General features: G+C 45.1%; 1 protein-coding gene across 10 annotated transcripts in view; it reads left to right on the top strand.

The window, feature by feature from the left end:
* mcf2lb (mcf.2 cell line derived transforming sequence-like b) overlaps positions 1–26,432 on the top strand; it is a 58,763-nt gene that overhangs the window by 16,593 nt on the left and 15,738 nt on the right. For all 10 annotated transcript variants that reach the window (XM_029650263.2, XM_065017261.1, XM_029649772.2 and 7 more), the window contains exons 2-6: positions 2,769–2,852; positions 3,898–4,012; positions 11,246–11,336; positions 17,530–17,649; positions 17,760–17,876. In XM_029650263.2, coding sequence (XP_029506123.1) covers positions 2,769–2,852; positions 3,898–4,012; positions 11,246–11,336; positions 17,530–17,649; positions 17,760–17,876 — 527 coding nt within the window. The remainder of the gene's footprint in view (positions 1–2,768; positions 2,853–3,897; positions 4,013–11,245; positions 11,337–17,529; positions 17,650–17,759; positions 17,877–26,432) is intronic.

Consider the following 26,432-nt stretch of genomic DNA (forward strand, 5'->3'; position numbering starts at 1 on the left):
ATGTTGGACAGGCAAGGAGGCATGGCTGAGTCAAATGGGAATCCTGACTTAATTAAGTGGTGATTAAAGAGCTCAGCCATTTGCTTCTTGTCAGTAACAACCACATCGTCAACATTAAGGGACATGGGCAGCTGTGAGGAGGAGGGTTTGTGTTGACATAGTGTTGAAGTGACAGGAACACACCCAGGAAGCTCAGAGAAAAGTGAATATTACTCTCTGTAGATCATCCCTTTAGCTCATTGGAGAAGAAGGGATGTGATGAAGGGAGATGGAGAGACAGACATGCTCCTAGACATTCTCTACCTCAGAACATTTTACTGTGAGAGTGTTGCGTAACAGCAGTGCTCCTTCACGTTGAAACTGATGTCCTGTCCCGAAAGGAAGGCTTGGCCACTGAATAATTCAAGAGAGGAGAGAGTGGTTATCTCTGGTTAGTGGTCTGACATGACATCCGTGAGATAAACAGTGTTGTGGCCCTAGAAAGTCTGCCAGGCTCGTTTCTAACGTTACATTTACATTTGAGTCATTTAAGAGTTAGCGTCTGCTAAATATCTTTCTATCTGTGTCTGTGGTCTGTGTGTGTGTAATATAATCCTATAGTTTGTAGAGCATCACTGTGGCTTTCTGTTCCATCGATCTGTTGTGCTCTGTACTGTTAGGCCCTCAGTCTCAACAGTATGACTTTTGCCAGACTCCCACTGTATTGGCACTACCTGCATAAAGAGAACTGCTTGATCCCACTGTATTGGCACTACCTGCATAAAGAGAACTGCTTGATCCCACTGTATTGGCACTACCTGCATAAAGAGAACTGCTTGATCCCACTGTATTGGCACTACCTGCATAAAGAGAACTGCTTGATCCCACTGTATTGGCACTACCTGCATAAAGAGAACTGCTTGATCCCACTGTATTGGCACTACCTGCATAAAGAGAACTGCTTGATCCCACTGTATTGGCACTACCTGCATAAAGAGAACTGCTTGATCCCACTGTATTGGCACTACCTGCATAAAGAGAACTGCTTGATCCCACTGTATTGGCACTACCTGCATAAAGAGAACTGCTTGATCCCACTGTATTGGCACTACCTGCATAAAGAGAACTGCTTGATCCCACTGTATTGGCACTACCTGCATAAAGAGAACTGCTTGATCCCACTGTATTGGCACTACCTGCATAAAGAGAACTGCTTGATCCCACTGTATTGGCACTACCTGCATAAAGAGAACTGCTTGATCCCACTGTATAACTAACTATCTGTAGCTGTTTAGAAATGGATGCAGAGAAACCTATTTTTGTGACTGGCTGGGAGTATAGTATGTTCTGTATGTAACCATCTTGTTTGAGTTTCTAGGATCCATGCTATTAATGTATGTCATCCAGGGACAGGATGTGAACACACATACGCACAGGCACACTTTATTGTAATACTCTTATCAATTATTTATTTATACATTATACAGTTGCAACCTACTAGCATACCAAACTACAGCTATTTGTACACAGTTACAGAGACTAGAGACTCCTGGTCAATAGTTCAGCTCAACTGCTCTTCTGGTAAATCATTGATACCGATTCAACCCCAAACCCCTCACAGCAAAGTCAGCACAAGTACAGTATAATCCTCAGAGTGAGGTGAATTATACTGTATAATATAGAAATAAATCATTGATAGAGTATTATGCTACCAGATCTCCTTATTACAAATGGACAACAGAAATATTAGCCAACAGCTACGCACATCCTGTGAACTGGACATATACCGCATATTAGTTATAGAGGCAGTACACACCTTCAGGTACTACAGAACAATAACGATACCAGTGGAGGCTGCTGAGGGGAGGACGGCTCATAATAATGGCTGGAACGGAGTAAATGGAATGGCACCATGTGTTTTATATTTAATACCACTCCACTGATGCCGCTCCAGCCATTACCACGAGCCTGTCCTCCCCAATTAAGCTGCCACCAACCTCCTGTGATTGAAAGAAGTCTGTTCCGCTTTTAGGAAATTGCATTTCTAGGTAGAAATATGCTGACTGAAGAATGGGCGATTTTGGGGCTGCGTCAGTGTCTCTGAACTACTTTTGTTCCTGTGTACCAGCAATGATTACGAACCTACTGTAGCCATTCCCTCCCTGCTGACCTGGGCCTCTGAGTCAAAGCAGCATGTCTTGTCACCCCATCTCCACCTTCACTGCCTGGCTGGAGCTGCCCTGGCTGGGGCTACCTGGCTTTGGCTACCTGGCTGGGGCTGCCTGGCTGGGGCTGCCAGGCTGGGGCTGCCTAGATGGGTCTGCCTGGCTGGGTCTGCCTGGCTGGGTCTGCCTGGATGGGGCTGCCTGGCTGGGGCTGCCTGGCTGGGGCTACCGGGCTACCTAGCTGGGGCTATGCTGAGCCCTGCAAGGGAGGCCCATTATCAAATGATTTGAATACCAATGATGGGAGTTCGTGGGGGGATAGAGCTGGGAAGGCAGTGAATGGCTGTGGCTTTTATCTGAAAACTTGTTTCATTAATGGTGTGTCAGGACCCAAATCATTTGTAGCATTCTGCTCTCTGGTCTGCGTTTCAGATGATTATTTGTTCACTATTCTGCACGTCTGTACTGCTCATAACGTCTATACAGGCTGTAATAACTTAATGTTCTGTTTTTGTGTGAGTATGTCTAGCTCTTTCATACTTTTGCGATGGTTCTTTCATTCAATGCGATATGTTTTGTCCTGACTGTGACTCTGACTGTGTTGTTGCTCTGCTGCTCCTCCAGATGAGATCATGCAGCAGGAGAGCAGTCCCCTCTGTGCCATCGACATCACCCCTGACCTCAGGAAGCAGTTTGCCTACCTCTCAGGTAACACTTCCTGTCTATGTCTCTGCCTGTCTGCTTGCCATAATACAGATGTCTGCTATAACAGGACTGTACTGTTCTTCTACCTGATATAGTTCAGATGAACTGTCTGCTTCACCCCTCAGATTTGCCTTTCAAATTTCTTCTCTCCTGTTTTCCTGCTCATCATTTTTTTCATCCGTGTTAGTCCGGCTACTGTACACTGGGGCTCATTTTCTTCACAACTCTGTGTTTGTTTAGTGTGTATTTACATACGTGTTTATCAGTTTCTGTTGCGTATGAGCCAAATATAGAGTTTCTGTTTTTCCAGTTGTCTTGTCAATTCAGTGTGTCTGTACTGCATGCATACTATAAGCTTTACGGAAATCAACTAGGCTTGTGAGCAGACTTCCACAAATGTTACTTAATTGAAAAACAAAATGGATAATATAACGGATATTATTTTGGCATTGATTCCTTCACCACTGCATTCACCTCATTGAATAGATTACCCCCCACCCCCAACACACACACACTTTCCCCCCTCTCTGTCCCCCTCTATGTTCTGCATGGAAGGTCACCTTGGGGACTGTTCTCTGCCTGTCGGTGTCCATTTTGCGGAGAGGTTGCCTCTTCTCAGATGCAGGAGAGTCAAAACAGACAGTGAAACGATGACCGAGCATTTGCTGTTGCTAGGGTGATAATAGAAGAGGGAAAAGCAGACATTGATATTCTCATCACATGGGCTAATAGTACAGCTGCTCACAGGCATGTGTGTTTGTGTGACTATTTCCCCATGTTCGAGGTGTATGTCGGTGTGTGTTTAAATACTGCAGAAGATACCCGTCTTTCTCGCCCTCCTCTCTCTCTCTTCGCCGTGTGTTGCGTTCTTTCTCTCTCACTTGAACCTATCGCCTTATCAAAACAGTCTGGTTTGCCAGTTCCACTGGCGCCCTCTTGTGGTAATCCTGGTTGAAATCGTGTCAAACCAAAATACAAAGGAATGTGACTGAGTCTTCTCAGTTCCAGTGAACTCTCTGTTCTTAACTCTTCTATGTCTCTTTCCCAGGGGGCCGAGGGCAGAACGGCAGCCCCATCATTGTGTTCCCAGAGTTTCCTGCATTCGGAGAAATCCAGGAGAGGGAGTTCCACAACGTGCTCACATACCTGACCAGCATCCCCAGGTGAGATTCTACATACCACATACACACCATTGCTTCTTCAGACACTTCCTGAGTCCGAGCTCCCTACATGTATTATCCCCATGGTAACCAGTCAGATCAGTCTATTTTACAGGAAGGGAACTAAGGAGAGGCAGATGAATATTGAACATGCTAGGAGGAATTTAGGAGAAATCAGATGAATGTAGAATTTGGTAACATCTACTGCAGCTTAAACTTATTTTTGTGTGTGTAAGATTATAAATGCTTTATTAGCAATATAAACCATTATATAGACAATAGATAGACACACACACAAATCGATGGCATCAGACCTGCTCAGACCTACATTCCCACCGCTTCCATTTCCAGTGCTTGTAAGACTACTTCATATGACCTCAAATTGCGCTGTTTTGTTTCTCTCTGTAGCCCATATTTTTTCAATATTTAAATAATAACGCATTTGATTCATCCACAAATTTGGTCTCATGTATAATAAATTCTGAACATAGTTTGTATTTGATGAAGCGTAGATGTTCGTTAACTGTCGTTCGTTATGTTCCAACACTCCCTCCATCTTGTGGCAATAAAGAGTTATTTTTAGGTCTTGGTTCCAATAGTTGATATTTTTTTCTAAGAGATTGTCAGTTGGATAGGCTTTCTGCAAGGTTTTGTATATCTTAGCTATCATATGAGTATAATTTTCTGACTCAAATAAAATTCCCTCAACATTGCTCTGATGTCCAAAAGATTTCAGATGGAAATTTTGTGATTTAAAACTTTTAAGTTACATGTATTTGAACATGTCTACATTGTCATATTGTTATAGGGTTCTTAACTATGAAGTGAATGGTATTAAATCAAATCAAAGTTTATTTGTCACGTGTGCCGAATACTTACAGTGAAATGCTTACTTACAGGCTCTAACCAATAGTGCAAAAAAGGTGTGAGGTGAACAATAGGTAAGTAAAGAAATAAAACAACAGTAAAAAGACAGGCTATATACAGTAGCGAGGCTATATACAGTAGCGAGGCTATATACAGTAGCGAGGCTACATACAGTCACCGGTTAGTCAGGCTGATTGAGGTAGTATGTACATGTGGATATGGTTAAAGTGACTATGCATATATGATGAACAGAGAGTAGCAGTAGCGTAAAAAGAGGGTCTGGGGGGTTGGGGTTTGGGGAGGGCACACAATGCAAATAGTCCGGGTTGCCGTTTGATTACCTGTTCAGGAGTCTTATGGCTTGGGGGTAAAAACTGTTGAGAAGCCCTTTGGTCCTTGACTTGGTGTTCCGGTACCACTTGCCATGCTTTAGTAGAGAGAACAGTCTGACTGGGGTGGCTGGGGTCTTTGACAATTTTTGGGGCCTTCCTCTGACACCGCCTGGTGTAGAGGTCCTGGATGGCAGAGCTTAGCCCCAGTGATGTACTGGGCCGTACGCACTACCCTCTGTAGTGCCTTGCGGTCAGAGGCCGAGCAATTGCCGTACCAGGCAGTGATGCAACCAGCCAGGATGCTCTCAATGTTGCAGCTGTAGAACCTTTTGAGGATCTCAGGACCCATGCCATATCTTTTTAGTTTCCTGAGGGGGAAATAGCTTTGTCGTGCCCTCTTCACGACTGTCTTGGTTTGTTTGGACCATTCTAGTTTGTTGTTGATGTGGACACCGAGGAACTTGAAGCTCTCAACCTGCTCCACTACAGCCCCGTTGTTGAGAATGGGGGCGTGCTTGGTCCTCCTTTTCCTGTAGTCCACAATCATCTCCTTAGTCTTGGCTACGTTGAGGGATAGGTTGTTATTCTGGTACCACACGGCCAGGTCTCTGACCTCCTCCCTATAGGCTGTTTCTGTGTTGTCGGTGATCAGGCCTACCACAGTTGTGTCGTCTGCAAACTTAATGATGGTGTTGGAGTCGTGTTTGGCCATGCAGTCGTGGGGGAACAGGGAGTACAGGAGGGGACTGAGCACGCACCCCTGTGGAGCTCCAGTGTTGAGGATCAGCGTGGCAGATGTGTTGCTACCTACCCTCACCACCTGGGGGCGGCCCGTCAGGAAGTCCAGGATCCAGTTGCAGAGGGAGGTGTTTAGTCCCAGGATCCTTAGCTTAGTGATGAGCTTTGAGGGTACTATGGTGTTGAACGCTGAAAACAGACACAGGGAGTAGGACACCCTGTTGCTGGAGTGCTGCAGACACTTCATGTTTTAACTGACCTGGAAGACCAATTGTGTTGAATTTAGGCAATCCCTGAACTGATCACTTGGCTCAGTTGGTCAGGTTTGGCGTCTAGTTGGAACAAAATCATGCAGTACTGCAGCACTCCAGGAACAGGGTTTCCTACCCCTGCCATACAACATTGTTTATATTGAAGGTTCAGCTCATGGTATACCACATATTTTCAGTGCAAACCAAGTGTGTTATCCTTAGCTCTTATTGACTGCTGTATAGATATAGCCAGCAGGTGTCACTAGAGGGTCATATGCACTGCATGCTGCTTGAGGTAGAACCCTTTAACCACTGATCTCCCCCAATCCTAACCTCAACCATTGGGAGGTATTGTCTTCTTAGTCTTGTGTTTAGTGTGTCAGTGAGAGTGTTATGTAAATGGAGGGGTCTGGGCTGTCCCCTGTAGAGATCTCTTAGTAGAGAGAGAGGAGAGGAGATCTCAATGCATTCCCCTAATTAGCTGGCCAATGCAATAACCCCAGCCTGTAATCATATTACTGCAGAATGTCTTTGTGTACTGAGAGACTGGTGATGGGGGAGGGGGGAGAATAAATGACCCCCGCCCCCCATCTTCTCAATATCCTCCTCACAGGGATTTCTGTCATCCTTTCCCTCTTTTTTCCCCGTCTTCCTTTTCTCTTCTCATCCTTTGCCCCATTCTCTCTGTTTCTCCAGATACCCTTCCTTCCTTGTATAGCTATTTTCTCACTCATTCTTCTCTTCCTCACTCCATCCTTGTCCGTTGAGGCATGTAGTGGGTCTAAAATAGAAACTGCAGTGGTCCTGACTGTTTAAGTTTGAATAACGCATGCAGACAGCTGAGCTGCAGTACATGCGTGTGAATACACCAGCCAACAGAGAAGCTCTTACACCTACTCCTGCACCTAATCGTGGCATACAGGGTTGAAACCACTTACACACCTGGTTCACATATTCACATACAGGGTTGAAACCACTTGCACACCTGGTTCACATATTCACATACAGGGTTGAAACCACTTACACACCTGGTTCACATATTCACATACAGGGTTGAAACCACTTACACACCCGGTTCACATATTCACATACAGGGTTGAAACCACTTACACACCTGGTTCACATATTCACATACAGGGTTGAAACCACTTACACACCTGGTTCACATATTCACATACAGGGTTGAAACAACTTGCACACCTGGTTCACATATTCACATACAGGGTTGAAACCACTTGCACACCTGGTTCACATATTCACATACAGGGTTGAAACCACTTGCACACCTGGTTCACATATTCACATACAGGGTTGAAACCACTTACACACCTGGTCCACATATTCACATCACATTCTAAACTGGTGTAGAAGAGCTGTGTTGCAACCCCTGCATGGCTTCCTTCCTGTGACTCTTTGAGGTCACTGCTGACATCACAACCTTTCAAAAAATCAAAGTTGAGCTGATAGAAAGGGCCTGAGGCTAAAGCTGCTCAGAGCAGACGGACAGATGGCCACGAATTCCTCAGGGCGGTTTTGTGTGCGTGTCTTGCCCTTGAATACAGAACTATTCAATATGTTCCACTTCAATTTCAACCAGAATACATTTTGATAAATATATATATTCATGAAAATCATTTAAAATGAAGGTTTTTGGAGGGGGACTGCGGGTGCATAAAATTCCACAGTTTCAAATTCCTTTTGAAGGCATTCCCAATTTTGAGTAAATTTTCCTGTTCCTGGTCTGCCGATGAGGCATGGAATTTATCCGTATCCTAATCCCTTTTTCGCCTCCGGTGGGAAAAGCCTGTTTACGCTGCGGATCGCCAAACACTCACTAAATTAATTAGCAGCCTGTGTCCTTGGGCAGACCAGGTTTCTCTCTCGCTCTTGCTCTCTCCAATCCTCTCTGGGTCTAGTTCAGTGTGGCTGCAGGTTGAGGTAGAACCTTGACAGGGGGATTTGAGAGTGACTGAAACTTGAAGAGCTCTTTTAAGAGCTTTTTTTAATCTGTTTTTAATTTGATTTACAGCCTGCCTGGCTTCAGGCAGTTAGAAGGGGCGGAGTATGGCATAGAGGGGGAGCGTAGGGTGTGTGTGTGTGTGTGTGTGTGTGTGTGTGTGTGTGTGTGTGTGTGTGTGTGTGTGTGTGTGTGTGTGTGTGTCCGTGTGTGTGTGTGCCCGTGTGTCCGTGTGTGTGTGCCCGTGTGTGTGTGCCCGTCCGTCCGTGCAGAAATGGTGTTTTAAGCAATCCCATTCCACAACACAGCTAGCAGGGGTTCCACCAGCATCAGACAACCGCCGCAGGAAATCAAATTATTTAGACTCCTTCACAAATCAATTATAAACATTAACATAAATATTTAAATTAATCTAATTTCACATTCATTATTGCTCAATATGTTTCTGTGTCCATTCAGCTGTGCGAGTGTGTGTTGCAGAAACTGCTTGTATGGCAGAAACAATCATATCTTAGAAGTGGTGAATTAATTCCTCTGTATATAGATCACCCTTTCTGGCAGTTTTTTAAATCTGAACCCTGAAATTGTACATACTTTTGATTAGTGAGTGTGGACACCCCTTCAAATTAGTGGATCGGCTATTTCCGCCACACCTGTTGCCGACAGGTGTATAAAATCAAGGACACCGCCATGCAATCTCCATCGACAAACACTGGCAGTAGAATGGCCTTACTGAAGAGCTCAGTGACTTTCAACGTGGAAGCGTCATAGGATGCCACCTTTACAACAAGTTTGTTTGTCAAATGTCTGCCCTGCTAGAGCTGCCCCGGTCAACTGTAGGTGCTGTTATTGTGAAGTGGAAACGTCTAGAAGCAACAACGGCTCAGCCGAGAAGTGGTTGTCAGGTGAAAATTGTCAGTCCTCGGTTCCAACAGTCAATACCAAGTTCCAAACTGCCTCTGGAGGCAACGTCAGTACAAGAACTGTTATCAGGAGCATCATGAAATGGGTTTCCATGGCCGAGCAGTCGCACACAAGCCTAAGATCATCATGCTCAATGCCAAGCATTGGCTGGAGTGGTGTAAAGCTCGCCGCCATTAGACTCTGGAGTAGCCGAAGCACGTCCTCTGGGAATTATTATTATCTATTATTTATTGAACCTTTATTTGGCGGATGCCAGGAGAACGCTACCTGCCCCAATACATAGTACCAACTGTCAAGTTTGGTGGAGGAGGAATAATGGTTTGGGGCTGTTTTTCATGGTTCAGGCTAGGCCCTTTAGTTCCAGTCAAGGGAAATCTTAATGCTACAGCATACAATGATATTCTAGACAATTCTGTGCTTCCAACTTTGTGGCAACAGTTTGGGGAAGGCCCTTTCCTGTTTCAGCATGACAATTCCCCCGTGCACAAAGCAAGGTCCATACATAAATGGTTTGTCGAGAATGGATTGGAAGAACTTGACTGGCCTGCACAGAGCCCTGACCTTAACCCCACCGACTGCGAGCCAGGCCTAATCGCTCAACATCAGTGCCCGACCTCACTAATGCTCTTGTGGCCGAATGGAAGCAAGTCCCCTCAGCAATGTTCCAACATCTAGTGGAAAGCCTTCACAGAAGAGTGGAGACTGTTATAGCAGCAAAGGGGGGGACCAACTCCATATTAATGCCCATAATATTGGAATGAGATGTTCGACGAGCAGGTGTCCACGTACTTTTGGCCATACTTGTGTATGTGATTCTTTGTGTTCTGAGACTAAGTAGCAAGCCTAGTTTATTACAATCTATACTCTCTCTCTATGCCCGACTTTCCCTCCTCTCTCTCTCTCCCCCCCTCTCTTCCTCTCATACTGTCTTTCAGTATTAATCACTAAACCAGTTCAGGCCTCATAAAGGTCCCAGTACTAGACCATCTCTCTTCCTTTTCTCTCTCCTTCTTTTTCATCCTTCCCTCCTCCTCCATCCCTCTCTCTCCCCTCCTCCTTCTCTGCTGCTAAAATAGAACCGGTCTGCTCTTTTGAACACTTGAGCAGGTGGGAGGGAGGGAGAGAATGCAGCTCCCCTCCTCTCCATCAGCCCATCCCCTCCCTCACATCCCCAGGTCTGCTGACTGGCCCCCGGGGCTGTCTGTCACCTCTTGGCCAAGCTAGGATTGGCTAGTGGCACGGCAGTTCCTGGCACATCATTGGTTGATCAGTGCAGTGGCAGTGGCTGGTTTCTGTGACTGTCTTGCTCTCCCTCCAACACAACACAGGCAGATCTGACTCTCGGGCATCTATTTTCCTCTCTTCTCTCCAGTTTCAATATGGAATTATTTATCCCTTTTTCTCTATTGGACTATTTGGAATAGCAGAGTTGTTGTCGTGTGAGTAGGAGTGGAGACATTCTGTTCATCAGTTTGCTGTGACCAGGCAGTGTGTGTGTGTGTTTTGCTGCTGAGGTGTCAGTATTTGTGTCACCTCTAGAAGGTGTGTGTATAGTTGATTCTTCTGACTGGCTACATGTGGGATTGACTTTGATTCCTCTACCTGAACCCCTCTCATAAGACTACAGCGGTTTTAGGACACTGGTCTTACAACTCTTTATCTGTGTGGATTGGACCAGTATCTTGAAATTGTGTATAGTTGAACAAACCCGAGGACAGGGTTTTTAAAGCATCTTTACCTTGCCTGTACATAAGTGCACCAAGCTGAGGGTAGGTCTTTACTCAGGCCTGACTGATAGATACATTTTTACATTTAACATTTTAATATTTATCAGACGCTCTTTTCCAGAGACAGTAGATTGTATACATTTCATACTTGTCCCCCAGTGGGAATTGAACCCACAACCCTGTCATTGCAAGCGCCATGCTCTACCAACTGAGCAGCATGGGACATCCAGTACTAGACATACTAGTGACACTCATCTCTATCCTCTCTCACCATTGTGGTTCCCTGTTCATTTATTCTCTGGTCATGTCCAGTCACTGTGGTCCTACTGAACCTTATTCCCCTCTCTCCAGTCTCCATCTGCGGTCTTGTTATGGTCATGTGTGCAGTGGGGTCAGGTGTTAGTGGTTGTGTTGACCAGGATCCCATCTCTTTTTTCCAGTCTGTCTGCGGCAGGAGTGGGTTTTATCCTGGTCATTGACCGGCGGCAGGACCGATGGGCGGCCGTCAAGGGGACCCTGCTCCGCATTGCAGTAAGTAACCGAGCGCGTGTGTGTGTCTGGCTCTATAAGGGGGAGTCTGTCTTTTGTGTCTATGCATCTGTGTGTGTGAAATACATTTCTTTAATCAAGTGTTGAGTGGAGCACCAGTTTTGTGAGGCCTCATCCTTACACTGTCAGCCCGAGGGCAGAGGGGGTTTGGCAGACAAGAGGTGTCAGAACAACCCCTCCTCTTCTCAGAGCTCCACATCTGTGCCACAAAGTAGGGATTAATATCACAACTGCCCTAGGGGGCAGATATGAATTATCCCCCCCCCCCACCTACACATACACATAAACACACACAGGCACCAGCCTATTCAGCCCACCAGCCTATACTCCCCTGCCGTGGGGGCAGAACAAACAGCCAAAACAAAGAGGACAAGAGAGCAATGAGAGAAGTGTTCTCCCCACATTACAACAAAGCATGCTGGAAGGATATGACAATGAGTGTCTTTTCAGGTTCACACTGTAAACCATGTTTTGATGAATACTGTATAGAACATTTGTAGATAAACTCACTCTATAGGTAAAACACTGACACTGACTTTAATGGATAAAGATGGAAAGAAATATTAGGTCTGTGTGTTTCCCATGCTGTGGTAGTGATGAGGTAGCTGTTGTATCTCTCTCCAACCCACTAAACTCTCTCTCCTCATTTCACACTCTTTATTTCAGCTACTATCTCTTTGTTCACATCTTCCTTCATCCCTTCTCTCTCTCTCTTCATTTATGTCACTTTACAGCGATAGTTTCTCTTAATTCGACCAGTTTCTCAGAGCTGGAAAAAAATCCTGCAGCAACAAAAATGTGAATTATTATGTGGATGGTAAATAAAGAGCGACAGCCTTTCGTTATTTAGTCTCGTGCTTAGTGACCATGACTGATTTCAAATGTGAGTTGGTCTCGTGTGTTCACAGGTGGTAAGAGTTAGCCAAATTATTTAGGCAATTAGTTTCAGCCGGCTGGTGTGGCAAAGTTGGTTTGAAATCTCTGGGTATAGTTAGGGACAGTCAATAAATAACACAATGTAAATGGTACAATATGTTCATGTTGCACATATTTTAGTTGTCTCATTAAATGCTTTCAATATTTGTATATGAATTTCTACAATTTATAGTTGGTTTGAGGTTTTTAAGTCATTGAAATTTGGAGCTATTGACCTTTTAAATATTGTCCCATATACATTGTTTAATTTACTGATGGTCCCTAACTAGCCCCATAGGGAAATCAAATGTCACACCAAATTGACCATGGGCATTACAATCGGGGCATTTGCAGCTGCGCGCCGAATTGATTGGGTGCTGCCAGGTGTGGGTGCTGCCAGGTGTGGGCATGTGGGCAGGATTAAAATATTCCCAACCTAGGAAAACTGTTATGGTACCCTTCATTCTGTTACGGGAACCCTTCATTCTGTTACGGGAACCCTTCATTCTGTTACGGTACCCTTCATTCTGTTACGGGAACCCTTCATTCTGTTACGGGAACCCTTCATTCTGTTACGGTACCCCTCATTCTGTTACATACCTTTTTTTCCTATCATCTCGTAAATCACAGTTTTGAGTGAGACTGACTCTGACCAAAATTATCCTATTCGAACTTTGTAGTCAATTTTGACATTAGAATAAATGTTTCTGACTTATATTGATGCAACAGCCTGTTTTCAAAAAGAGAAGTTGCTTTTTAGGGGCGGTCGCTCTTTAATGGACATTTGTGTAGGGGTTGTTACGATAAATCAAGTCTGACATTTTAAAGAGGAAATGACCAACTTTAGAAGCCTTTTTAAACCTCGAATACACTACATTTAGCATTTTGCTAAATTCTTTGTGACAACAGAGTGATCAAACTAAGATCGACGTGTTGGTAGTTTAGCAACAAAACCAACGTGTGCGGCAATGCAGACAGGGTTGGCTTAGATTGTTCACAACAGGTCAACTATATTTCGTCTCCAAATGTTTGTTGAAAATAAACACATTTGCACAATGATCACTTGTCACTCAAATACATCGTTACAGTTGTTGGTTAGCTAACTAGCACATTTTTGCCATATTAGCATAGACTTGACATCAGTCAAACACCTCAAAACAAGACAAGACATCAATAACAAAATACAAGGAGCTGAAACGAGCCACCTACGATTCCCCACGTCATCTTCTTGTCATTGTTGCCAGATATGACTGTTCAGAATCATACCAACTCACGCCTTGCAGCCACATCAACGCGTGCGCATATAGCAGATCTGTATATCACCCCTTATCTTTCCATTGCTCTGTCCCTTAGGCCTTTGTGGTTCAGAATGAGGAGAATGTGTAAAAGGAGGATAAAAAAATGAAAAGATGATCGAGGTAGTCTTTTCTCTCTTTCTCTTCCTCTTAGAAAACACAGCCTGTTGTTTCCTCTCCAGTCACAACTCACTGTTTCCTGCTTGATGAATACAGTGTGTGAGCTGTGAGGGATATTCTCTCTGCTTTGGTGATTAGCTTTCAAAGTGTGTTTGTTTATTTGTGCTGAGTTGATACATGGTTTGAGCACTTTCTGGTTCGTCCATTAATAGCACAGGATTTCCAATGGCTTTATCTTTGTTCAACACCACTTATAAGATCCTTCAGAACTTTATTAAGTAAGTAACAATACGGACCCGCATGATTCGTATTGATTTGAATCAATACCTATATCCTAAGTGCTGTTTTAACCCCGGCAGCGTAGCCTAGTGATTAGAGCGTTGGACTAGTAACCAGAAGGTTGCGAGTTCAAATCCCCGAGCTGACAAGGTACAAATCTGTCGTTCTGCCCCTGAACAGACAGTTAACCCACTGTTCCCAGGCTGTCATTGAAAATAAGAATGTGTTCTTAACTGACTTGCCTGGTTAAATAAAGGTAAAATAAAATTAAAATTTTTTAATTTAATTTAATTAAATATGGCTGCATTCTTGGTTTCAGCACCACAGTTATGTGGACAGCTGTCCACACAGCTGTCTCACACACACAGAGGGGAAATAAGTAGAGGTCTATGGGTTCTCAGTTATTGACACGAAAGCCTCATCATAGAGTTTCACTGAAGTGAAGAGAATGTGTGGGAGACAGATGATTTCCTAGACAGAGGAAGATATATAGAGAGATGAATATGAACCCCCAGACTCCACTGGGACCTGGAATGCTCCCTCCCTCATTTCCCTCAAGCTTTATTAATCCCACAAGGGGGGGACATTACAGCCTGACAGGCTGGTAATGGGAGGCACTCAGTCACCGCCAGAACAGTCGCCTGTTCGGGATAGTTTCCCCGCGCTGCTAAATGCCGCGCGCACACACAGGCCGTGTAATGAACAGTAGTGAATGCTGGCATGAGTTGAGCCGGTACTATCACAACTATTGAAGACCTAATGATAAATCATATGAAGATAAACAACACAAATGAGTGTTAACAGGTACTGAGTTGGAGCCTGGACTGTGAAGGGGGGGTTGTCTCACATTAGTCATTGTATAGCCTCAACTATCATTCACCTCTTTGTTGTGGCTTTGTGGGTATATGTACAGTGAGGGAAAAAAGTATTTGATCCCCTGCTGATTTTGTACGTTTGCCCACTGACAAAGAAATGATCAGTCTATAATTGTAATGGTAGGTTTATTTGAACAGTGAGAGACAGAATAACAACAACAAAATTCAGAAAAACACATCAAAAATGTTATTAATTGATTTGCATTTTAATGAGGCAAATAAGTATTTGACCCCCTCTCAATCATAAAGATTTCTGTCTCCCAGGTGTCTTTTATACAGGTAATGAGCTGAGATTAGGAGCACACTCTTAAAGTGCTCCTAATCTCAGTTTGTTACCTGAATAAAAGACACCTGTCCACAGAAGCAATCAATCAATCAGATTCCAAACTCTCCACCATGGCCAAGACCAAAGAGCTCTCCAAGGATCTCCGGGACAAGATTGTAGACCTACACAAGGCTGGAATGGGCTACAAGACCATCGCCAAGCAGCTTGGTGAGAAGGTGACAACAGTTGATGTGATTATTCGCAAATGGAAGAAACACAAAAGAACTGTCAATCTCCCTCGGCCTGGGGCTCCATGCAAGGTCTCACCTCGTGGAGTTGGAATGATCATGAGAACGGTGAGGAATCAGCCCAGAACTACATGGGAGAATCTTGGCAATGATCTCAAGGCAGCTGGGACCATAGTCACCAAGAAAACGATTGGTAACACACTACGCCGTGACAGACTGAAATCCTGCAGCGCCCGCAAGGTCCCCCTGCTCAAGAAAGCACATATACATGCCCGTCTGAAGTTTTCCATTGAACATCTGAATGATTCAGAGGACAATTGGGTGAAAGTGTTGTGGTCAGATGAGACTAATATGGAGCTCTTTGGCATCAACTCAACTCGCCGTGTTTGGAGGAGGAGGAGTGCTGCCTATGACCCCAAGAACACCATCCCCACTGTCAAACATGGAGGTGGAAACATTATGCTTTGAGGGTGTTTTTCTGCTAAAGGGACAGGACAACTTCACCGCATCAAAGGGACAATGGACGGGGTCATGTACCGTCAAATCTTGGGTGAGAACATTCTTCCCTCAGCCAGGGCATTGAAAACGGGTCATGGATGGGTATTCCAGCATGACAATGACCCAAAACACACGGCCAAGGCAACAAAGGAGTGGCTCAGGAAGAAGGACATTAAAGTCCTGGAGTGGCCTAGCCAGTCTCCAGACCTTAATCCCATAGAAAATCTGTGGAGGGAGCTGAAGGTTCGAGTTGCCAAACGTCAGCCTCAAAACCTTAATGATCTGCAAAGAGGAGTGGGACAAAATCCCTCCTGAGATGTGTGCAAACCTTGATAGCCAACTACAAGAAACGTCTGACTGTGATTGCCAACAAGGGTTTTGCCACAGAGTGGATTTTTTTGTTGTTATTCTGTCTCTCACTGTTCAAATAAACCTACCATTAAAAGTATAGACTGATCATTTCTTTGTCAGTGGGCAAACGTACAAACGTGTGTGTACATCTTTGTGTATACTGTGATTCTTTGTCTGTCTGTGTGTGTCTGTGTTTTAATGAGTGTAGTGCATTGCCATGCATGGGTGATTTTCAGACTGGGGGAGAAAGCAGCAGTTGTTTATGGTGTAGTCCCTAATTAAAAACCTATAGGGTTACTGTGGTTTCACTCACTCCCAAGAGACATACTGTCTACACTGTGTGTGTGTGTGTGTGTGTGTGTGTGTGTGTGTGTGTGTGCGTGTGCGTGCGCGTGCGCGCGTGCGTGCGCCTGTCTGAGTCTACTGTTTTCGACCAGAACCAGTGGGCTATGACCACAAGTCCAGTCAGAAGGTTACGGTCGAACGGTTACAACTATCATCTGGGAGTCAGACTTGTTCCACCCAACCACCTTTTTCGAACCAACTTCTACTGATTTCCATTACATTAATTTCTGCCTTGCTTGTCTCCATTGGATGTTTGGGTTTTGAAGGGTATGTTGCTATTGATTGGCCAGTCCCTTTCATAGTGACTGTCCTGCAATGTCAGAGGTCATTAAGAGCTCTCTCTAGTTGGGCTGCAGAGAGGAACAGTTTATTGATTCATTAATTCCATTAAGTTTGTGTATTCCCTACTGGTTGTTTGTTAATGAGGCAGATTCTTAGATCTGTCATTTCTGCTTAGGCCAGCGTTCTGTCTCTCTCCAATCAATCAAACCTGTGTGTGCGTGTGTGTGCAATACATTAGCTTACGCATTAATTCAGTAATGGGAGTTTGTCTCCACCGCTGGCTAAAGCCATAATATTGATCTTGCTGTGTCTTTATGTGTACAGTTTGAGTCTTACCTCACCAGAACTAGCTTCAGGGATGTACACTGTATGCTAATTTAGCTCCTGATTATAATGTCTGGGGGTCTGCGTTTTAATAGTCCCTGTCTGTCAGCTTTATTCTACCCTTAAAGTGTGTGTGTGTGTGTGTGTGTGTGTGTGTGTGTGTGTGTGTGTGTGTGTGTGTGTGTGTGTGTGTGTGTGTGTGTGTGTGTGTGTGTGTGTGTGTGTGTACAGGATGTCTCTGGCTAGTGGGTTGTCTAGACTGAGAGCTATGGTGGTTGCTGTCTGCTCCTGTATTTTTGAAGTCGTCCCAGTTCTCTGTTCATCCATCCTTCTCTTCTCCCCTCTCCCCTACCTTTTCTCCCCTCTCACTGTGTGTAGGGTTCGTTCCCAGGGAACCTGCAGTTAGTTCTGGTATTGAGGCCCACCACCTTATTCCAGAGGACTCTCTCAGACATCTTGTTCAAGTTCAACAAGGATGAGTTCAAGATGAAGGTGCCGGTAGGTACAGACAGCAGTCTACAGACACGCACACATTCATAGACTGACTTTTGTATTATTGTCATTACTTCACCGTTACGTTTTTCTATCCTAAATTGTTGCTTGTGTAGATGATTATGCTGAGTTCTGTGACTGAGCTCCACTCCTACATAGACCGGACACAACTGACTACTGAGCTGGGAGGAACCCAGGAGTACTGCCACGAGAAGTGGATCTCACACCGCACCGTGAGTATACACACACACACACACACACACACACACACACAGTGCACACTGCAACAAATGCTGCAACAATGGCGCTGAAAGAGATGGTCGCCTCGCTTCAGGTTCTTAGGAACCTGTGCAGTAATTCGTTTTTTTTAATGCATTATTTCTTACATTGTTTGCCCAGAAAATCTCAAGTGTTATTACATACAGCTGGGAAGAACTACTGGATATAAAAGCGACGTCAACTTACCAACATTACGACCAGGAATACAACTTTCCTGAAGCGGATCCTGTGTTCGGACCTCCACCCTGGACATGGGATCTTATCCCAGAGGCCGACGGAGCGTCCTACTGGTCAGACTTAGAAGGCGACATCCACAGCTTCCAAGCATATTACTCGCCAATGTCCAATCTCTAGACAACAAGGAGGATGAGATTAGGGCTGGAATTGCCTTCCAGAGAGACATCAGAGATTGTAACATTCTCTGTTTCACGGAAACATGGCTCACTTGGGATATGTTGTCAGTCGGTACAGCCACCCAGTTTCTTCACGCATCGCACCGACACCTAAAAGCATCTCTCTGGTAAAAAGGGTGGGGGTGTATGCCTTATGATTAACGACTCATAGTGTAATCATAACAACATACAGGAACTCAAGTCCTTTTATTTTTATTTATTTTGTATTTTTTCAACTTTATTTAACCAGGTAGGCCAGTTGAGAACAAATTCTCATTTACAACTGCGACCTGGCCAAGATAAAGCAAAGCAGTGCGACAAAAACAACAACACAGAGTTACACATGAACAAACAAACTTTTGTTCACCTGACCTAGAATTCCTTACAATCAAATGCCGACCACATTATCTACCAAGAGAATTGTCTTTGATTATAGTCACAGATGTGTATATCCCCCCCAAGCGGTTACCTTGACGGCCCTGAAAGAACTTCACTGGACTCTATGTAGACCGGAAACCATATATCCTGAGGCAGCATTTATTGTAGCTGGAGATAAAAAAAAATTAAAAAGCTAATCTGAGAACAAGGCTTCCTAAATTCTATCAGCATATCAAATGCGCGACACGAGCTGGTAGCGTTCTGGATCATTCCTACTCTAACTTCCGCGATGCATACAAAGCCCTCCCCTGTCCTCCCTTCGGCAAATCTGACCATTACTCAATTTTGTTGCTCCCAGCCTATAGACAGAAACTAAAACAGGAAATGGCCGTGTTCAGGTCTATCCAACGCTGGTCTGACGAATCGGATTCCACGCTTCTAGATTGCTTCGATCACGTGGACTGGGATATGTTCCGGGTAGCCTCAGACAACAACATTGACGTCTAAGCTGACTCAGTGAGCAAGTTTATTAGCAAGTGCATCAGTGATGTTGTACCCACTGTGACTATTAAAACCTTCCCTAACCAGAAACCATGAATTGATGGCAGCATTCGCGCAAAGCTGAAAGTGCGAACCATCGCTTTTAATCATGGCGAGGTGACTGGAAACATGAATGAATACAAACAGTGTAGCTATTCCCTTTGCAAGGCAATCAAGCAAGCAAAGCGTCAGTATAGAGACAAAGTAGAGACGCAATTCAAACGCAAGACGTATGTGGCAGGGTCTAGGGTCAATCACGGATTACAAAATGAAAACCAGCCCCGTCACGGACATCAACGTCTTGCTCACAGACAAATTAAACAACTTCTTTGCTCGCTTTGAGGACAATACAGTGCCACTGACACGGCACACTACCAAAGCCTGTGGGCTCTCCATCAACGTGGCTAACATGAGTAAAACATTTAAACGTGTTAACCCTCGCAAGGCTGCCGGCCCAGCTGGCTGGTGTGTTTACGGACATATTCAATCAATCCCTATCCCCGTCTACTCTGCCCACATGCTTGAAGATGGCCACCATTGTTCCTGTTACCAAGAAAGCTAAGGTAACTGAGCTAAATGACTATCGCCCCATAGCACTCACTTCATCATGAAGTGCTTTGAGAGAATAGTCAAGGATCATATTACCTCCACCCTACCTGATACCCTAGACCCACTCCAATTTGCTTACCACCCCAATAGGTCCACAGACAATGCCATCACACTGCACACTGCCCTATCCTATCTCGACAAGAGGAATACCTATGTAAGAATGATGTTCATTGACTACAGCTGAGCTGTGCAACTGGGTCCTGGACTTTCTGACAGGCCGCCCCCAGGTGGTGAGGGTAGGAAACAACATCTCCACCCCGCTGATCCTCAACACATGGGGCCCCACAAGGGTGCGTTCTCAGCCCTCTCCTGTACCCATGACTGACTGCGTGGCCATGCACGCTTCCAACTCAATCATCAAGTTTGCAGACGACACTGCAGTGGTAGTGATTACCAACAACGATGAGAAGGCCTACAGGGAGGAGGTGAGGGCCGTCTGAGTGTGGAGTCAGGAAAATAACCTATCACTCAACATCAACAAAACAAAGGAGATGATCGTGGACTTCAGGAAACAGCAGAGGGAGCATCCCCCCTATCCACATTGACGGGACAGTAGTGGAGAAGGTGGAAAGTTTTAAGTTCATCGGCATACACATCACGGACAAACTGAAATGGTCCACCCACACAGACAGTGTGGTGACGAAGGTGCAACAGCGCCTCTTCAACCTCAGGAGGCTGAAGAAATTTGGCTTGTCACCTAAAACACTCACAAACTTTTACAGATACACAATCGAGAGCATCCTGTCGGGCTGTATCACCGCCTGGTACGACAACTGCTCCACCCACCACTGCAAGGCTCTCCAGAGGGTGGTGCGGTCTGCACAACGCATCACCAGAGACAAACTACCTGGCCTCCAGGACAGTTACAGCACCTGATGTCACAGGAAGGCCAAAAAGATAATCAAGGACAACAACCACCTGTGCCACTGCCTGTTCACCCTGCTACCATCCAGAAGGCGAGGTCAGTACAGGTGCATCAAAGCGGGGACCGACAGACTGAAAAACAGATGTCTCAAGGCCATCAGACTGTTAAACAGCCATCACTAAGATAGTGGCTGCTGCCAACATACAGACTCAAATCTCTAGCCACTTTAATAAATTGATTTAATAAAGGTATCACTAGTCTCTTTAAATAACGCCACTTTAATAATATCTACATATCCTACATTTTTTTAAAGAAAATGTTATTTCACCTTTATTTAACCAGGTAGGCTAATTGAGAACAAGCTCTCATTTACAACTGCAACCTGGCCAAGATAAAGCACAGCAGTTCAACACATACAACAACATTACTCATCTCATATGTATATACTGTATTCTATACCATCTACTACATCTTGCCTATGCCGCACGGCCATCTCTCATCTATATATTTATATATACATATTCTTATTATACTTGTTAGATATTACAGCACTGTCGGAACTAGAAGCACAAGCATTTCACTGCCCTCGCATTAACAACTGCTAACCATGTGTATGTGACCAATAAAATGTGATTTGATTTGCAAAGAAGACCTAGTTAAGCTGCAGCTGGCCCAGAACAGAGTCGCACCTCTTGCTTTTCATTGTAATCAGAGGGCTAGTACTAATTATATGCATGCCAGTCTCTCTTGGCTAAGAGTTGAGGAAGACTGACTGAGTCAGTTAGTTGAGGAAGACTGACTACACACACACACACACACACACATACTACATGTTTTTAAATGTAAATTGTAAAGTATTTTGTCTGTAATGTTTCGTTATGTGTCGGACCCCAGTTAGACTAGCTGTTGCCATTGACGTCGGCCAGCGCATGTGAGCGGAGATGAGTGGTTGTAAATCCCGCTCATCGTTAATGGAGAGGTGCAGCACACCGCTCTGGCCCTCCATGTCCTTTCCTTACCACTCCGCTAAAAACCGCTCCGTGCTCACATGAAGAAAATATTCCCTCTCCAAATTCGCTCCATTCATTAAAATCACAATTGAACCAACAACCATCTATTTTTGTGACTACCTGGATCTACCATTTTGTGTTTAAGTATTGAAACCAAACCATATGGATTAGAATTTTTATTTGAATAAACATGAAAAGGTGAATGTAAGAAGTGAGCATCATTTCAAATAGGCGACATGTTATATTAAACAGCATATTAACACTCTAAATAGGTCAGGAGCCAGACAGGGAGCCTAAAATAATTATTTCGGCTAAATTGTTTCAATTATTTCAAGGCTATAGCCTACAAATAAATAAATTGTGCATTTGCAAGTGTGACACAATAGGCTGGTAGGGACATAATGCGCTCAGCATTTAAACATGTAGTTGTATTAAACAATTCTCTAAATGCGCATATATGCTGTGACCTACTTAGAATTAAATACAAATTAAAACAAAAAAATACTTATTAGTGCCTTTGAATACATTTTTAGAAACAAGTTTGGCCAGTCTGTGGCGTCAGGCTGATGCGATGGTGCCTGGAGAGTCGGCCAGCAGAGGAGAATATCCTCTTCACACTTGCAGAGCCACTGGTGATGATAAACACCCTTTTGGCCACTCTTGCCAGGCTGGGCAGAGATGCAGAGTCGTTTTATTTTTCTTAGGTATTCTTTAGGTATTTTTCTAAAGGTTTTTAGGCAAAATAACCTAATCAAAACGGAAAGCTCATTGAACGTGGGAAAATGCCAGGCCTATTGGGCCAAAATCAATTATGGCTTATTGTATGGATAATATAACAAAAATGAGCAAAACGTTTAAGAGATCAGATTTTTTGTTTATAAATACTTTGCTACTATGACACAGTTATCTACCCACCTCGTTCCTTTCTTTTAGCATGTGCACATAGTATGTAGACCGTCATCAAATCAAATCACATTTGTTTATATAGACCTGATCAGCTGATATCTCAAAGTGCTGTACAGAAACCCAGCCTAAAACTGCAAACAGCAAGCAATGCAGGTGTAGAAGCACGTTGGCTAGGAAAAACTCCCTAGAAAGGCCAAAACCTTGGAATAAACCTAGAGAGGAACCAGGCCATGAGGGGTGGCCAGTCCTCTTCTGGCTGTAACGGGTAGAGATTATCACAGAACATGGCCAAGATGTTAAAATGTTCATAAATGACCAGCATGGTCAAATAATAATAATCACAGTAGTTGTCGAGGGTGCAGCAAGTCAGCACCTCAGGAGTAAATGTCAGTTGGCTTTTCATAGCCGATCATTAAGAGTATCTCTACCGCTCCTGCTGTCTCTAGAGAGTTGAAAACAGCAGGTCTGGGACAGGTAGCACGTCCGGTGAACAGGTCAGGGTTCCATAGCCGCAGGCAGAACAGTTGAAACTGGAGCAGCAGCACGGCCAGTCATCATGCCAGGTAGTCCTGAGGCATGGTCCTAGGGCTCAGGTCCTCCGAGAGAGAGAAAGAAAGAGAGAATTAGAGAGAGCATACTTAAATTCACACAGGATACCGGATAAGACAGACTTCCGGCGCCGACAGAGATGGCCGCCTCGCTTGGCGTTCCTAGGAAACTATGCAGTTTTTTGTTTTTTTACGTGTTATTTCTTACATTAGTACCCCAGGTCATCTTAGGTTTCATTACATACAGTCGAGAAGAACTACTGAATATAAGATCAGCGTCAACTCACCATCAGTACGACCAAGAATATGTTTTCCGCGACGCGGATCCGGTGTTCTGCCTTACAAACAGGACAACGGAATGGATCGCATGCAGCGACCCAAGGAAACGACTCCGAAAAAGAGGGAAACGAGGCGGTGTTCTGGTCAGACTCCGAAAAAGGGCACATCGCGCACCACTCCCCAGCATTCTTCTTGCCAATGTCCAGTCTCTTGACAACAAGGTTGACGAAATCCGAGCAAGGGTAGCATTCCAGAGGGACATCAGAGACTGCAACGTTCTCTGCTTCACGGAAACATGGCTTACTGGGAAGACGCTATCCGATGCGGTGCAGCCAACGGGTTTCTCCACGCATCGCGCCGACAGAAACAAACATCTTTCTGGTAAGAAGAGTGGCGGGGGCGTATGCCTCATGACTAACGAGACATGGTGTGATGAAGGAAACATACAGGAACTCAAATCCTTCTGTTCACCTGATTTAGAATTCCTCACAATCAAATGTAGACCGCATTATCTTCCAAGAGAATTCTCTTCGATTATAATCACAGCCGTATATATCCCCCAAGCAGACACGTCGATGGCTCTGAACGAACTTTATTTAACTCTTTGCAAACTGGAAACCATTTATCCGGAGGCTGCATTCATTGTAGCTGGGGATTTTAACAAAGCTAATCTGAAAACAAGACTCCCTAAATTTTATCAGCATATCGATTGCGCAACCAGGGATGGTAAAACCTTGGATCATTGTTACTCTAACTTCCGCGACGCATATAAGGCCCTGCCCCGCCCCCCTTTCGGAAAAGCTGACCACGACTCCATTTTGCTGATCCCTGCCTACAGGCAGAAACTAAAACAAGAGGCTCCCACGCTGAGGTCTGTCCAACGCTGGTCAGACCAAGCTGACTCCACACTCCAAGACTGCTTCCATCACGTGGACTGGGACATGTTTCGTATTGCGTCAGATGGAAATATTGACGAATACGCTGATTCGAGTTCATTAGAACGTGCGTCGAAGATGTCGTTCCCATAGCAACGATAAAAACATTCCCAAACCAGAAACCGTGGATTGATGGCAGCATTCGCGTGAAACTGAAAGCGCGAACCACTGCTTTTAATCAGGGCAAGGTGTCTGGTAACATGTCCGAATATAAACAATGCAGCTATTCCCTCCGCAAGGCTATTAAACAAGCTAAGCGTCAGTACAGAGACAAAGTGGAATCTCAATTCAATGGCTCAGACACAAGAGGCATGTGGCAGGGTCTACAGTCAATCACGGACTACAAGAAGAAACCCAGCCCAGTCACGGACCAGGATGTCTTGCTCCCAGGCAGACTAAATAACTTTTTTTGCCCGCTTTGAGGACAATACAGTGCCACTGACACGGCCTGCAACGAAAACATGCGGTCTCTCCTTCACTGCAGCCGAGGTGAGTAAGACATTTAAACGTGTTAACCTCGCAAGGCTGCAGGCCCAGACGGCATCCCCAGCCGCGCCTCAGAGCATGCGCAGACCAGCTGGCCGGTGTGTTTACGGACATATTCAATCAATCCCTATACCAGTCTGCTGTTCCCACATGCTTCAAGAGGGCCACCATTGTTCCTGTTCCCAAGAAAGCTAAGGTAACTGAGCTAAACGACTACCGCCCGTAGCACTCACTTCCGTCATCATGAAGTGCTTTGAGAGACTAGTCAAGGACCATATCACCTCCACCCTACCTGACACCCTAGACCCACTCCAATTTGCTTACCACCCAAATAGGTCCACAGACGATGCAATCTCAACCACACTGCACACTGCCCTAACCCACCTGGACAAGAGGAATACCTATGTGAGAATGCTGTTCATCGACTACAGCTCGGCATTCAACACCATATTACCCTCCAAGCTCGTCATCAAGCTCGAGACCCTGGGCCTCGACCCCGCCCTGTGCAACTGGGTACTGGACTTCCTGACGGGCCGCCCCCAGGTGGTGAGGGTAGGCAACAACATCTCCTCCCCGCTGATCCTCAACACGGGGGCCCCACAAGGGTGCGTTCTGAGCCCTCTCCTGTACTCCCTGTTCACCCACGACTGCGTGGCCACGCACGCCTCCAACTCAATCATCAAGTTTGCGGACGACACAACAGTGGTAGGCTTGATTACCAACAACGACGAGACGGCCTACAGGGAGGAGGTGAGGGCCCTCGGAGTGTGGTGTCAGGAAAATAACCTCACACGCAACGTCAACAAAACTAAGGAGATGATTGTGGACTTCAGGAAACAGCAGAGGGAACACCCCCCTATCCACATCGATGGAACAGTAGTGGAGAGGGTAGCAAGTTTTAAGTTCCTCGGCATACACATCACAGACAAACTGAATTGGTCCACTCACACTGACAGCTGCCGTGAAGAAGGCGCAGCAGCGCCTCTTCAACCTCAGGAGGCTGAAGAAATTCGGCTTGTCACCAAAAGCACTCACAAACTTCTACAGATGCACAATCGAGAGCATCCTGGCGGGCTGTATCACCGCCTGGTACGGCAACTGCTCCGCCCTCAACCGTAAGGCTCTCCAGAGGGTAGTGAGGTCTGCACAACGCATCACCGGGGCAAACTACCTGCCCTCCAGGACACCTACACCACCCGATGTTACAGGAAGGCCATAAAGATCATCAAGGACATCAACCACCCGAACCACTGCCTGTTCACCCCGCTATCATCCAGAAGGCGAGGTCAGTACAGGTGCATCAAAGCTGGGACCGAGAGACTGAAAAACAGCTTCTATCTCAAGGCCATCAGACTGTTAAACAGCCACCACTAACATTGAGTGGCTGCTGCCAACACACTGTCATTGACACTGACCCAACTCCAGCCACTTTAATAATGGGAATTGATGGGAAATGATGTAAATATATCACTAGCCACTTTAAACAATGCTACCTTATATAATGTTACTTACCCTACATTATTCATCTCATATGCATATGTATATACTGTACTCTAGATCAT

This window comes from Oncorhynchus nerka, linkage group LG1 (assembly GCF_034236695.1).
Source record: "Oncorhynchus nerka isolate Pitt River linkage group LG1, Oner_Uvic_2.0, whole genome shotgun sequence".
In the NCBI taxonomy this organism is placed as follows: domain Eukaryota; kingdom Metazoa; phylum Chordata; class Actinopteri; order Salmoniformes; family Salmonidae; genus Oncorhynchus; species Oncorhynchus nerka.